At 35.9% G+C, this 14,217-nt stretch overlaps 1 protein-coding gene across 6 annotated transcripts in view; it reads right to left on the bottom strand.

Annotated features, from left to right (window-relative positions):
• The window catches only part of CDC42BPA (CDC42 binding protein kinase alpha), a 222,747-nt gene that overhangs the window by 111,477 nt on the left and 97,053 nt on the right, over window positions 1-14,217 (bottom strand). For all 6 annotated transcript variants that reach the window (XM_036277347.1, XM_036277348.1, XM_036277351.1 and 3 more), the window contains 4 exons: window positions 8,743-8,943; window positions 6,442-6,690; window positions 4,110-4,189; window positions 1,046-1,212 (listed from right to left, as the gene is read on the bottom strand). In XM_036277347.1, coding sequence (XP_036133240.1) covers window positions 1,046-1,212; window positions 4,110-4,189; window positions 6,442-6,690; window positions 8,743-8,943 — 697 coding nt within the window. The remainder of the gene's footprint in view (window positions 1-1,045; window positions 1,213-4,109; window positions 4,190-6,441; window positions 6,691-8,742; window positions 8,944-14,217) is intronic.

Below are 14,217 nucleotides of genomic sequence, written 5' to 3'. Positions count from 1 at the left end.
GAAATGATCACTGGATTTTGCCACACAGGGTAGGGAAATAGGCGAAAGAAAAAACAGGACTGCTGGGCAGGATTAAGACTCAATTTGAGATTAGTGTTCATTAGTTTGAAGAGGGATTAGTCAGCATGTTGTGTGTTTTAAGTAAGCTACCTTCAGCCGCAGTTAGAGATGCGATGTTGTATGTAAGCAGGGTTGGGGTTCTACCAAAGGCATCTGACAGAAAGTGGAGCAATAGACTTGAGGGTATGTATTAAGGGTATGATTATAACTGACACAGCATGAGAACTGAGGGTGGAAGAGGGACAGTGAGTGACCAAGTGACAGAATTGTAGGTGATGGTGGAATTACAGGAATATTGGAGTTAAGGCACTAGAGGGAGTTAACTAGAAAATTAAAAGCAATAGAATATGTGAAGTTTGCTTGAAACAGATATTAATAAAGAATTTTAGATACTGTAATCTCAAGATACCCTTACTACCATGAGAAGGAGTGGATGAGGTATGGTGGAAGACAAGATCACTGAAGGTCAAGATTAAAGAGACCAAGAAGTCAGAATATTAAAAGCTTTACCAATGTGCATTTTAAAATCACCAAATATTACAACACCACTCATGCTGTAGAGAATGACAGTTTGCTAAGAGCTAGAATGGCTGAAGAAATATAATGGGAAAGTAATATAAAGTGTTTTAGTAGGATGAGAAGGGTTCCTTTTTCCTAGTAGTCCCATTTTTCTCTCCCCAGAGGTATTTATTCCCACATATTTTTATACTCTGTGTGTGTGTATACATATACACATACACATATACACACAAACACCTGTGGAAAACAAATGTCATTTTGTTTATTTTAATTTTGTGACTTTACATAAATATTATATTGTATTCTGCATAAATTTCTACAACTTTATTTTGTCTACTAAATTTTGTCTACTTGATTTTGTCTAAAAATGTTCTTTTCAAGATAAAACAAGCCCTTATAATAAACAGTTCCTAACACTGTGAGCCCAACTCTAAAAGGAAAAATATTATCTTAAATATATATTTACCTTGAAGCTTTCTACTAAGTTCAAGCTTTTCCTGTTCAAGGCGCTTAATCCTTCTTTCATAAGCTTCAGTTGCTAAGTTGTTATCTAGAGTCCTCTGAACATTAACATCAAGATCCAGTGAAGTGGGAGCAGCTGTAACTCTTAAACAGCTCCTATCAGAAAGAACACTGAAGGGAAAAAACAACAAAACGTGGGTTTCCACTGAAACAAAATGTTTGAAGAAAAATAATATCCTTCTGAAACCATTCATTTAAATCATGGATTTGAACATCTGTTTACAGGTCACCATCTAGAGTCATTGTAAAACACTTTTTGGGGGGGTTCAAAATCAGCATAAATAACCTTTTAGAAGCATTTATTAAAATGAAAACTTAAATTACCCTGTATTTATTTTAATAACCAAAAATCATAAAATGAAGTTTGTTGAAGGGTTATTGGTAGTTTAAAACACTGCAACCATCTAAGTGAATTAGTCAAAAGCACCAACCATGGCCCTCTTTACTGGAATCTGGAATTCAAAAGTAAAATGCTTACTTTAATGCAATACAATTTAAATAAAAATATTTGAAGTACTGAACACTCAGCAACGAACAAAACTTGTCCAATGTGGAGTTTATATTCCAGTGATAGAGACAAAAATAAACAAGATAAATAAGTAAAATATTCAGTACATTAGATAATGTTAAATGCTAAGGAGAAAACAAAAGCAGGAAAGGGGGAAATGAAGTATTGAGAGGGAGGAAATAAAAATTTAGATAAAGAGGTTCGGAAAGTCATTACTCAGAAAGTAACTTTGTATAAAGTTCAGAGAGGGGACTCTGGAAATATCAGGGAGAAGCATTCTAGGCATATGGAACAGAAGTGCAAAAGCCCTGAAACAAGAGTATGATTGGCATGATGTCCACTGGCCAGAGAGGAGACCTGAGTGGCTAGAGTGGAGTGAGCAAGGGGAAGAGTTATAGTAGATAGAATCAGACATATAAAGTGATTCTCTATGCCTTATAAGTACTTTGAAAAGAGAGTGTTTTTGTTTTGTTTTTTATCCTCACCCGAGGACATTTTTCCATTTTTTGTACAGACAGAGTGGGAGGGAGAGAGAGGAAGAGGGAGAGAGAGAAACATCGATGTGAAAGGGACACATCGAGTGGCTGCCACCCTCACGACCAACCAGAGCCGGGGACAAACTGCAACCAAGGTACATGCCCTTAGCGGGAATCGAACCCGGGTCTCTCCGGACCGCAGGCGGACGCTCTAACCGCTGAGCCAAACCGGCCAGAGCTGAAAAGAGAGTGTTTTAATGGGAAGGAATCATGACAAATAAGATGAGACTGAGTAAATAAGTGAGACTAAGACCAAGAACTGGTCATTACATTTAGCAACATGGAGGTTGGTGGTAACATTGATAAAAGCAGTATGCGTGAAGTGATGGGAGTACCACGTTGACTAGAGTGGTATCAGTGGTATCAGTGGTATAGAATGAGGAAAAAAAGACAATATAGATAACAGTTGGAAGTAATTTTGCTATAATGTGGAGCAGAGAAATGGTTGGTAGCGAGTAAAGAAAGTGGGATTAAGAGAGATTTTACACTTTGCTTTAAGATGGGAGAAAAAAACTGCAAGTCTGTGGGCTGATGTGAATGATGTGATACAAATGACACAGAAGGGGAAAAAACCTATGAGATAAAAGCAAGCAGTGCACTAGAGCAGGTAAGAGGGGAGGGAAGCAGCTCACAGTTCTTGCCTAAAAAGAAGAGCATATGAGCCCTGGACGGTTTCGCTCAGTGGTTACAGCGTCAGCCTGCGGACCAATGAGACCCGAGTTTGATTCCAGCCAAGAGCACATACCTCGGTTGTGGTTCGTCCCCTGCCCTGGTTGGGGTCACACAAGAGGCAACCAGTCAATGTGTCCCTCTCATGTTGATGTTTCCCTCTGTCTCTCTCTCTGTCTCCTTTTCTCCTTCCCTCCTACTCTGGCTGAAAATAAATGGAAAAATATCCTTGGGTGAGGATAAAAAAGAAAAGAAAAGCATATGGTTCAAGGTATGTAGGTGATAAATGCGGTGATGGGAGCTGTGGAAGTTGTCTGCTGTTTGCTTCAACCTCTTAGTGAAAGAGAAGAGATCATCAGGTGAGAGTAAAGATGACAGGTTTCAGAGGAAAGTATACAATCCGAAATAGATGTATCTGAGAGAGTGGAAGCGTGAATACACGAGGGTAATACGGTATATTTGCCAGGCAGTAAAAAGGGACACTTGAGGTTGGTAATCAGGACCTTAAAGTGAGACCAGGAAGAATGGTCACAGATTTTTTCCTAGACACTGCACAGTTACAGGCAGAAAACTGAGTTGTAACGATGAATGTCAGCTTAGCAAAGCCAGTGTAACAAAATGAGATGGTCAAGGAATTGAGGGGGCATTTTTAAGGAGTGTTTACAATTATTATCATTGAAATTTTAACTGGTTAAGGAGTAAAGAGAAAATATGAGTGGAATCAGGGTCAGCAAAGATGGTTAAGATTAGTGAGTTGAGCCCTGGCCAGTTTAGCTCAGTGTTTGAGCGTTGGCCTGCAGAACAGAGAGTCCTGATTTTGGTTCCCACTATGGGCATGTACCTCGGTTGTGGTTTGTCCCTGGCCCCAGTTGGGGTCATGTGGGTGGTAACCACTCGATGTCTCTCTCTCACATCGATGTTTCTCTCCCCTGACCCCATCTGAAGATAAATGCAAAAATGTCCTCGGGTGAGGATAAAAAAGAAAAGATTAGTGAGTTAAAAGTTCTGATTCTTGACACCTAGAGAATATTTATTCAATAGAAAAGGAACTCTTCAAATTCCTGCCCCATTGTTAATAGTTAGATTCTGAGCTATTTGTCCTATTCTTTCTCTTCCAAAATGAGTTATGATTCTTTTATGTTCTATTCATTTTGAATGTCTAACTTATTCCAGCAGTAGCTTCACTCTATTAAATTTTTGATATAAAAAATTATCTTATACATTATAGATTTTAAACCACAATTCATTTTTATTTGCTTTAAATTGTCCAAATTATATTAACTCCTCAAACTTACCAGCTACTAGTATAGGTAAAACCAACGAATGGCAGATGGTGGCCAGAAAATGCAGTATGTGTTGGTGGTGGCATCGTTTCCTACAGGAGGTAAAAACATCGCGTAAGAAATAAATAATTATGACTTGTAGGTTGGGCTATAAATATTAACTGAAAATAGGAAATATGTGACTGTTCAATTTAGAAACACTGATATGTTTGGCACAGATGTTTAGTGATATAATATTTAGACCATAAACATTCTATTGTAAAATTCTAGTAAAATGAAAATAAAGATGACAAGTCTGACTGATAGTGAGTACAGACATATTTTATGTAGTCCGTATTTTTAAATGTTTCTGGTCAATAAAATTTATTTGTAACCCAAAATCAATATTCACAGTACTTTAGCAGACATGTGAAGTGCAAAGAAAAATCCAATTTGCCTACACACACATTCCCAGCTGGACTTGAACAAGGGGCCGCTCTGCCTTCTCATTTCCTCTCTCACACTGTAAACAAGTGTTCTTTTCAGAGTCTAAGCGCACCATGTTTTTCACATTTTCATTCTTTTTATGGGTGCTTTTGCTGTTAAAGTGGCCTCCAAACATAGGGCTCAACTGCCATCTTTTGTTCCAAAGCAAGAAGACTGTGACATGCCTTACTACAAAGATGTGTCAGATAAGCTTCGTTCAGGCATGCAGCTGGCTGTGAGTCCAATGTTAATTAATTAGCAATATCTATTAAATAAGGTGTCTCTAAATAGAAACACACATAAAATAAGGTTATGTACTGATCTGTTGATGAAAATATCTTGACCACAGGTTCACAGGAACCTAACCCTACCTTCTCCTAGAAACAATGGTTCAACATTCACAACTACAGTGCTCACGGCAACTATATGGAACAGAACTGACTGTATTATGTATTTAATTTGGAATGACTCAATTTCTGTTAGCAGTAAATATATTTCCTGTAATAAAACACCGATGAGGAAAGTCTAAGAGAGATTTTTATATTGAATTTATCAAGGTAACATTGGTTAATAAAATTATATAGGTTTCAAGTATACAATTATATAATCCATCATCTGTATATTGCATTGTGTGTTCACCAAGTCAAGTCTCCTTTCATCACCACTGATTCACCTTTTACCCTCTCCTACTTCCTCCACCCCTCTTTCCACTTTTGGTAATCACTATACTGTTATCTGTGTCTATTAGGTTTTTTGGGTATTTTTGCTTATTTCCTTCACCTTTTTCAACCAGCCCCTCAACCTCCCTCTCCTCTCTGACAGCTGTCAGTCTGTTCTCTCTGTCTATGAGTCTACTTCTATTTTGTTAGTTTATTTTGTTCATTCGATTCCACCTATCAATGAAATCATATGGTACTTGTCTTTCTCTTATCTTGAATACGGTATTTACTGAATAGTGAAAAGTGATATAAGATTAAAATTAAAATTCTTAGTTATGCCATTAGAATTAAAACAGTAATAAAGTAATTGAGATAAATAAAAAGTCACATTAAGAAGGCTAAAAAAGGCAAAAAAAAACAAACCCAAAAATGTTATGCTCTTAGTTTTTTAAATTCTAATTTGATATAACCTAATAGTTTAGGGCAGAGGCTGACAAACTATGCTGGCCTGTTTTAGTACTGACCACAAGCTAAAAAGAGTTGAACATTTGGCTAACGTGCTGATCTGCTACTTGCCTCAAACAGGGCTACAACTTCAGGCTAGTAAAGCTATAGATTTTCTTGGCCCATCGTTTCCTACCAAGTTGGCTGTTTCTAGTGGTAGTACTACTGGCGTGGGTACTTAGCTCTCCAAATCAAGGCAGCCCCTCTGGTAGCGAAGCTGCCAAGTTTCTAAGTAGCTCCATGCTAGCAGCTCTACTGCTCCACCCAGCTGAGGGATGGAGAGGGAGCTGTTTTTAACCAGGTTCAGTGGTTTTTCATGAATAGATGCTTCTCAGTTTATTTACCTTAGGTTAATTTGTCAAGCCCCAAAATGGTTGATTTCGACAAGTTTGTCTAGTTTCGTGGTGGTTTATAAGGAGAGATTTGCCAACCTCCTTGCTTTGTCATCATGAATACACTTTATAAAGCACATAATTTGTCCTTTTCTTAGGAAACCTAATGGCATAACTAATCTAAGTAGTAAACCTTTGAATTTTAATTTTGCTCCCAGTCATGAATAACTATGTTTGCCTCTGTACACTCACTTAATTTCTTGAATTTGTGAATAAATACTAGAAGCCATAACCGTTTGACAGATCATTGATAAGGTGGTCCATAAAATTACTTTATAACCATATAAAAAGAATGGGGACAGAACTTCACACTGTCATACTCACTGAATTCTTTAAACAATCATCATCCACATCAAAATTCGATGTATCTGTTGGGCTACTAACTTCTGGAATATAAGGTGCGTCACAGTTTCTAATATTGTCCCAATCAATTCCACTGAAAAATGGGTGTTTCTTAAAGTCTTCTATTCCATTTTGACCAAGTCGATGTTCTCTGCTACAAATAAGCCTTCGAATAAGATCCTTCGCATTTTCAGACACATCTGTCACTTGAGCTGGAAACTGAAACCTCTCCTAAACAAATAATAGAAACAAAATGTAAATCAGTATTTAACTAAGTAGGTTAACATTTATTTTCTTGAAAATAATTTTCTTTTAAAATAATATCTAATAATATACTGATAGAAAGTACAAATAAAGAAGAAAATACAGGAATAAATGGGAAAAGAATGTCTTCCTAAAAAAACTTTTAATTTCATATGTGATTTAGTCATACATGCACTGTAGTAAGAATAAATTAAATGCTAAAATACCTTAAACTGTTGTCAGAATCAAGAAAACTCACTAAAAAATAGAATTTGCCTGAATATTTCAGGTGTACAGATGGTTCATATAAGCCACATATTAATGATAAATAATAACAGACATTTTATTTATTTTTATTTATTTTTTATCCTCACCCGAGGACATTTTTGCATTTATCTTGAGATAGAGTGGGAGGGAGAGAAGGAGGAAGAGAGAGAAACAGCAATGTGAGAGAGACACATTGAGTGGTTACGACCCACATGACCCCAACCAGGGCCAGGGACAAACTGCAAGTGAGGTACATGCCCTTAGCGGAAATCGAACCCGGGTCTCTCTGGTCCGCAAGCTGATGCTCTAACCACTGAGAAAACTGGCCAGGGTATAATAAACATTTTAAAAGAATATAATATGTACTTGACACTACTGAAAGTGCTTTACTCTTTAATCCTCACAACAATCATCTAAGGTAGGTATTACTATTATCCTAATTTTTATAGACGAGAAAACAAGGGCACAGAGCTCAAGCAATTCGCTCAAGGCCACACACTAGTAAATGGTAGAGCTGGGATTTGAACTGAATCTGCCTGACTCCCAACATCTGTGCTCTAAACAATCATGTTATAGTACAATGACTTCTCTCTGACATGCTTTAATGCTTTCTACAACTTTGTAGCTATTGTCTTTTAACTCTTCATCACTATTTATCAGATTATCTTTGCAACAAGGAAGAGCATAATTTCTATAAAGCTGATTTATACATGCGTGAAGCAAGTAATCATAAATGTGTCAGTAGAATAAATTAAAAAGAATAGATTATCACTCCCTTTATGGGGTACTCCTAGTCAAAGTCCCAGTTTTTGCAACTGCTCATAATTTTCTGATCAATAAAAACCTTCCTTTTCTTATTAAGAACAATCTATTTCTATTTCACTTGGTGCTAAGTGGATTAGAGTTTTATTAATTCATTCCTATTGTGCATGTGGATTGTTCTCAATATTCTGTGATCGTAAATAATACTGGAGAGGTATTCTAGTACATACATCTTTACTCTACTGAGTTCTTTAGGGTAGATTCCTACAGCCGAAGTTGCTCAATCAAAAGTGCCAACCATTTTTTAAAGACAAAAAGACTACATCAATTTATATTCCTATCAATAATGTCCATCTCACTGGATCATTTACAGTACAGAGTACTGTTTTTCTTTTCATCTTTATCAATTTGACAGGGAAAAAAGTATATCATTTTTATTTTAATTTGCATTTCATTTATCACTACTAAGGCAGAGAATTTTTAAATGCATTCTGGTCATGATTATACTGTAATAGTAATGATTAATAACAATCTGCTTAGTTCTGGCCAGTTTGGCTCAGCAGTTAGAGCATGATCCTGCAGACTAATGAGTCACGGGTTTGGTCCTGGTCAAGGGCATGTACCTCGGTTGCGATTCGTTCCTGGCCCTGGTTGGAGTCATGCGAGAGGCAGCCACTTGATGTGTCCCTTTCATGTCGATGCTTCTCTCTCTCCCTCCCACTCTATCTGAATAAAAATGAAAAAATGTCCTCAGATGAGGATTAAAAAAACAAAAAAACAATCTGCTTATGATTCTACTAGAAACCATTTAATTTCCTACTTATTACCTTCTCCACTAATAAAACACGTAATTTTATGCATAATAGACTTTGATTTTTCATATTTGTCATGTCCCCTATTAGCACAGAAATAAGAATGTATACTATTTTTAGAAAAACATTTTATTTTCAAATATCACATTAATTATATGTATTATTTACATTAATTTGAAAAACAGTAAAGCATACTAACTTTGTGATTCATAATTTTTCCGTATGTCTCCACCAGAGATTCTGCATAAAATGGTGTTTCTCCATAAAGCATCTCATACATACAGACCCCTAAAGACCACCAGTCACACTCAGGTCCATATCTGCCTTTTCCATCTTCCATGGCTTGAAGGATTTCAGGAGAGATATAATCTGGAGTTCCAACAGCCACTGAGGACTGGACCTGAAGAAGTTCATATTTTTAGTAATCTATTATAATATTTTAGAAATAAATCATTTTAAATAAAAAATATTTACAAGTACTTACACAATAGATAGTATCTCGTAACTACAACTTTGTCATTATCTGAATTTAGCCTCCTTATATATATAAGTTAAATTTTACATAATCTCCATGCTAATAGTTCTCAAGATTTCACAACACTATAGAACCTTTATTATAGCTATTATTTAATTGACACATTTAGGGTAACAATATTATTTAAACATCACAGCCATAATACTGAATATTTAGTTTCAAAGAGTCTCTTTTTTTTAACTGGTATTTTTTGTGTTGACAGTAATTCACAGTTGATTCATATATACCTATATCTGTCTGCCTTTGTTCCATCAGATAGAACAGTCTTATTGATAATCTGTCTAACAGGTACGTATAAAACACTGGAGCTGTAAAAATTTTACCATTAGTTATAGGGGGGAAATCCCTGAAAAAACTTGGCTAATACTTATAACCAACCTGGAGATTATTTTTAAATACTTTAATGGAAACTTAAGGAAAAAAATGATGACAGTGTCCTGCAAACTACTTATTAATTTAGAGAACTATAAAAAAGGAAAAATATAGCTTTCAAAAAATAAAGTCCCAATAGAGAAAAATAGTTGGGCATATAGTTAGTTAGGGCAAGTTGGATATCAATTAGAAAATGACAGCTAAAAAAGATCTTGGGAATAAATTTTGTAAGATACTCTAAAGTAAAAGAAAATTGGTTCCTTATATGATTTAAAAGAACATATCGGAAAAAGAAATATTCTCAAGGTAGAATAACGGTTAATATTCTGAATTTTCTGGACTAAATGATCATTCTTAATAATCATTAGAATAGACTTCCTCTTTGGCAATACTGAGATTAAGTAATTTGAAAACTCATTCGTTGCAAACTCTTAAAAATACTAGATAAAATACAACAACCATTTTTTATAAATATAAAACAAGCTTTTAAAAAAAGAACAGAGGGGTCATGACCCACAGGTTGAGAACCACTGCCCTAGAGGGTATACTGTAAACAAAAAGATGAATTTCAAAAATCTGCCACTCAGCAGAGAAAGATAAGACATTTTGCCTACTCAGATTGCAGCTGATATTCTAAGAAAACCTCCTCCTCTAAAAACCCATAACTTTAGGTCAGAGACCCACCATTGGGATTTTAATTCACAGTGCTTCTGCAGTACAGAAGTTCTCAAGCCAAGAAACTGGCAAAAACATTGGCACCAGGTTAGGTGCCCCAAAAAGCCTGGCATAACAAATTCAAAACTACTCTAGAGAACACATGCTCAAACCTGGCTATATATAATTTTCACACATAAAAGTACACTGAAGATGAGCTTGCAATCCAATATTATAAACTAAATAAGTAAACATTCCACTAAGTAAAAGTCAGAAATCTGAACAATACAATTAAACTCCTAACAATTATCAGTTCCACTTCATGAAATAAATATGTTTAAATTTACTTGACATTTTATTTTATTTTTAATCAAAAGCAGAAGATGAAAAAAAAAAAATCAAGTAGGAGTCCTAGAAATCAAAAACAATAACTAGTCAATGAAATAAAAAACATAGTAAATCTGTGGAAGGTATGAAAAGGTAAATAAAACTAGATACACTTCTATATACACTATAGTTAAAAAATACAGAGCACCAGCCCTGGCCAGTTTGGCTCAGCGGTTAGAGCGTCGGCCTGCGGTCTGGAGAGACCTGGGTTCAGTTCCCGCTAAGGGCACGTACTTCGGTTGCAGTTTGTCCCCGGCCCCGGTTGGTCGTGCGGGTGGCAGCCACTCGATGTGTCCCTTTCACGTCGATGTTTCTCTCTCTCTCTCTCTCTTCCTCTCTCTCCCTCCCACTCTATCTGTACAAAAGATGGAAAAATGTCCTCGGGTGAGGATTAAAAAATAAATAAAAATACAGAGCACCACCTGGCCAGTGTGGCTCAGTGAATTCAATGTCATCCCATGGACTGAGAGGTCCCGGTTTGATTCCCAGTCAGGGCACATGCCTGGGTTGTGGGCTCCACCCCCAGTAGGGGGTGTGCAGAAGGCAGCCGATCAATGTTCTCTTCCACATTGATGTTTCTCTCTCTCTAAAAAATAAATCAATAAAAAAAAAAATATATATATGTATATAAAATACAGAGCACCAAAAGCAAAAAGATTAAAAACATTAAAGAACAAAAAGAGATTACATAGCAAGGAATGACAGAGTGACAGCTGAATTATTAATACTATCATAGCAGTAAGAAAAAAGAACTCTTTCTTCAAAGACAAAATGATTGCAAAAATTTAATTTCCTACTTACCAACATTACAATACAGGAATGAGGGTTAAATAAAGACATTTTCACACAAAGACTGAGTGAACTACCACATGTAGACCCTTTCAGACAAACAGAAGCACTAAAGAACATACCTCATAAAATAAGTTTAACCCAGATGGAAGGATGTGATACTAGAAGCAATTGTGAACAAAGATATTAGTAAACTTTGTAACTTTTACAATTAGTAAAATTATGAAAAAAGATACTAGTAATGACAGAGAAAAGGAGGAAGAGGACAATGAGGAGTAGGAAGAGGAGGAGAAGGAAAAGGAGGTGGCCGAGGAGGAGGAGACTACTTGAAGATTGAAAAATATAAGATGAAACTAAAATACTAGAAAACAAGTTACTAAGAGAGCAATTCGGATTAAAATGGTCTAAGTTTCTTGGTGGTTTTTTTTAAACATTTATCTTTATTTACTTTTTACTTTTTTTTTTTTTAATCCTTACCCAAGGATATTTTTCCATTTATCTTCAGATAGAGTGGAAGGGAGGGAGGGAGACAGAGAGAGAAAGAAACATCGGTGTGAGAGAGACACACCGATTGGTTGCCTCCTGCAAGACCCCAACCAGGGCCAGGGACCAAACCACAACTGAGGTACATGCCCTTGAATGGAATCCAACCCGATACTCTTTGGTCCTCGGACCAATGCTCTAATTGCTGAGCCAAACTGGCCAGGGCTTAAATATTGTTTTTAATTGTGGTAAAGTACTCATAACAAAATTCATTATCATAACCATTTCTAAGGGTACAGTTCAGTGGCACTAGTACATCTACACTGCTGTGCAATTATAACATCCAACTCTAGAACTCTGTTCATCATGCAAAACTGAAGCTGTACCCATTAAACAATAACTCCCTTATTCCCCCCTCTTCTCAGGCCCTGGCAACTACCACTGTACTTTCTTTTTTTTTTTTTTTTAATTTTTGTTAATCCTCACCCGAGGACATTTTTTCCATTTTTTATTCAGACAGAGCGGGAGGGAGAGAGAGGAAGAAAGAGAGAGAGAAAAACATCGACGTGAAAGGGACACATTGAGTGGCTGCCACCCGCACGACCCAATCAGGGCCAGGGACTAACTGCAATTGAAGCACGTGCCCTTAGCAGGAACCGAACCCGGGTCTCTCTGGATCGCAGGCCAACGCTCTAACCGCTGAGCCAAACCGGCCAGGGCCCACTGTACTTTCTATGTCCATTTATGTCTGGCTGATACCACTTAGCATAATGTTTTCAAGGTTTATCTATGTTGTAGCATATTAGAATTTCCTTCCTTTAAGGCTGAATAATATTCCAATGTATTCATATACATTTTACTTATCCATTTATCTGTTAATCAACACCTAAGTTACTTACACCTCTTGGCTACTGTAAATAATGCTGCTACTGAACATGGTGTACAAATCTCTCTCTGAATCCTTGTTTTCAATTTTATGGAGTATATACTCAGAAGTGAAATTCCTGGATCATATGGTAATTCTATTTTTAATTTCTTTAAGAACTGCCATGCTGTTTCCAGAGAGGCTATAGAATTTTACATTCCCATCAACAGTGCACAAGGGTTCCAATTTTTCTACATCTTTGTCAACACTTGTTATTTTCTGTTTTTTTTTATAGTAGCCATCCTAATCGGTATGAGGCAGTATCTCATTGTGGTTTTGATCTGCATTTCCATAAAGATTAGTGATGTTGAATATCTTTTCATGTGCTTGTTGGCCATCTGTATATCTTCTTAGGAAAAATGTCTATTCAAGATCTTTGCTCATTTTCAATTGGGTTATTTGTATTGAACTATAGGTGTTCTTTATATATTCTGGATATTAACACTTTCATCAGACACATGATTTGCAACTATTTTCTCCCATTCCATAGGTTACCTTTTCACCAATGTGATTGTGTCCTTTTATGCACAGAAATTTTTACTTATGTTGTCCAGTTTATCTATTTTTCTTTAGTTGCCTGTTGTGTGGTATCATACCCAAGAAATCAATGCCAAATCCAATGTCATAAGCTTCCCCTCCATGTTTTCTCCCAAGTGTTTTAAGTTTTAGCTCTTATATTTAGGTCTTTGATCCATTTTGAGTTCATTTTTGTATATGGCATAAAATACACTAAGTTTCTTGTTTTAATTAGGAATATGGTAGAAAAAACTGATTAACTCTATATTTTAGGTAAACTATAAATGTGAAAATTTTAAAGATAAACATTAAAATATTTGAAACAGAATGCATAACTTCCAAAACAAGAAAAAGAGAAATAAAACTAAATTTGACCAAGCCAATAGAAGGCAGGAAAGGATAAACAGAAAACAACAACAACAACAACGAGCGTATATACAAACAAACAAGCAAAATCTATAGTAAATAGCACAAGAGAGGATACTAGGAATATATACAAGTATATCTAAAATCATGGAATTCATCAGATCAAATTCACCTATTAAAATACAGCATTGTCACACTGCATGACAAATAAAACGAAAATGAACATTTTTTTTTAATCCTCACCCAAGGATTTTTTTTTACTGATTTTAGAGAGAGGGGAAAGAAAGAGAGAAACAGGGATATGAGAGAGAAATATCGATCGGTTGCCTCCTGAACTTTCCCTGACTGAGGATTGAACCCACAACCTGGATGTATGTCCTGACTGGGAAGAAAACTTGTGACCTTTTGGTGTACGGGATGATGCTAAAACCAACTAAGCCACCCAGCCAGGGCCAAAATAAACATTTTTTAAAAAATCAGAAATACTCTGTTTTAAAGGGATGAACCTAAACATAAGGACACTGAAATGTGAAAAGGGACATAAAAGATATGCCGGGAAGATGTTAAACAAAATAAAGTTAAGGAACCTATATTAATATAAGTCAAAATAGATTCTAAAGCCAAACTCATTAAGATTTTTAAAAAAT

Source organism: Molossus molossus, unplaced genomic scaffold (genome assembly GCF_014108415.1).
Source record: "Molossus molossus isolate mMolMol1 unplaced genomic scaffold, mMolMol1.p scaffold_m16_p_23, whole genome shotgun sequence".
NCBI lineage: Eukaryota > Metazoa > Chordata > Mammalia > Chiroptera > Molossidae > Molossus > Molossus molossus.
The sequence above is the reverse complement of the archived record's forward strand: the minus strand, read 5'-3'. Positions and strand labels throughout refer to the sequence as shown.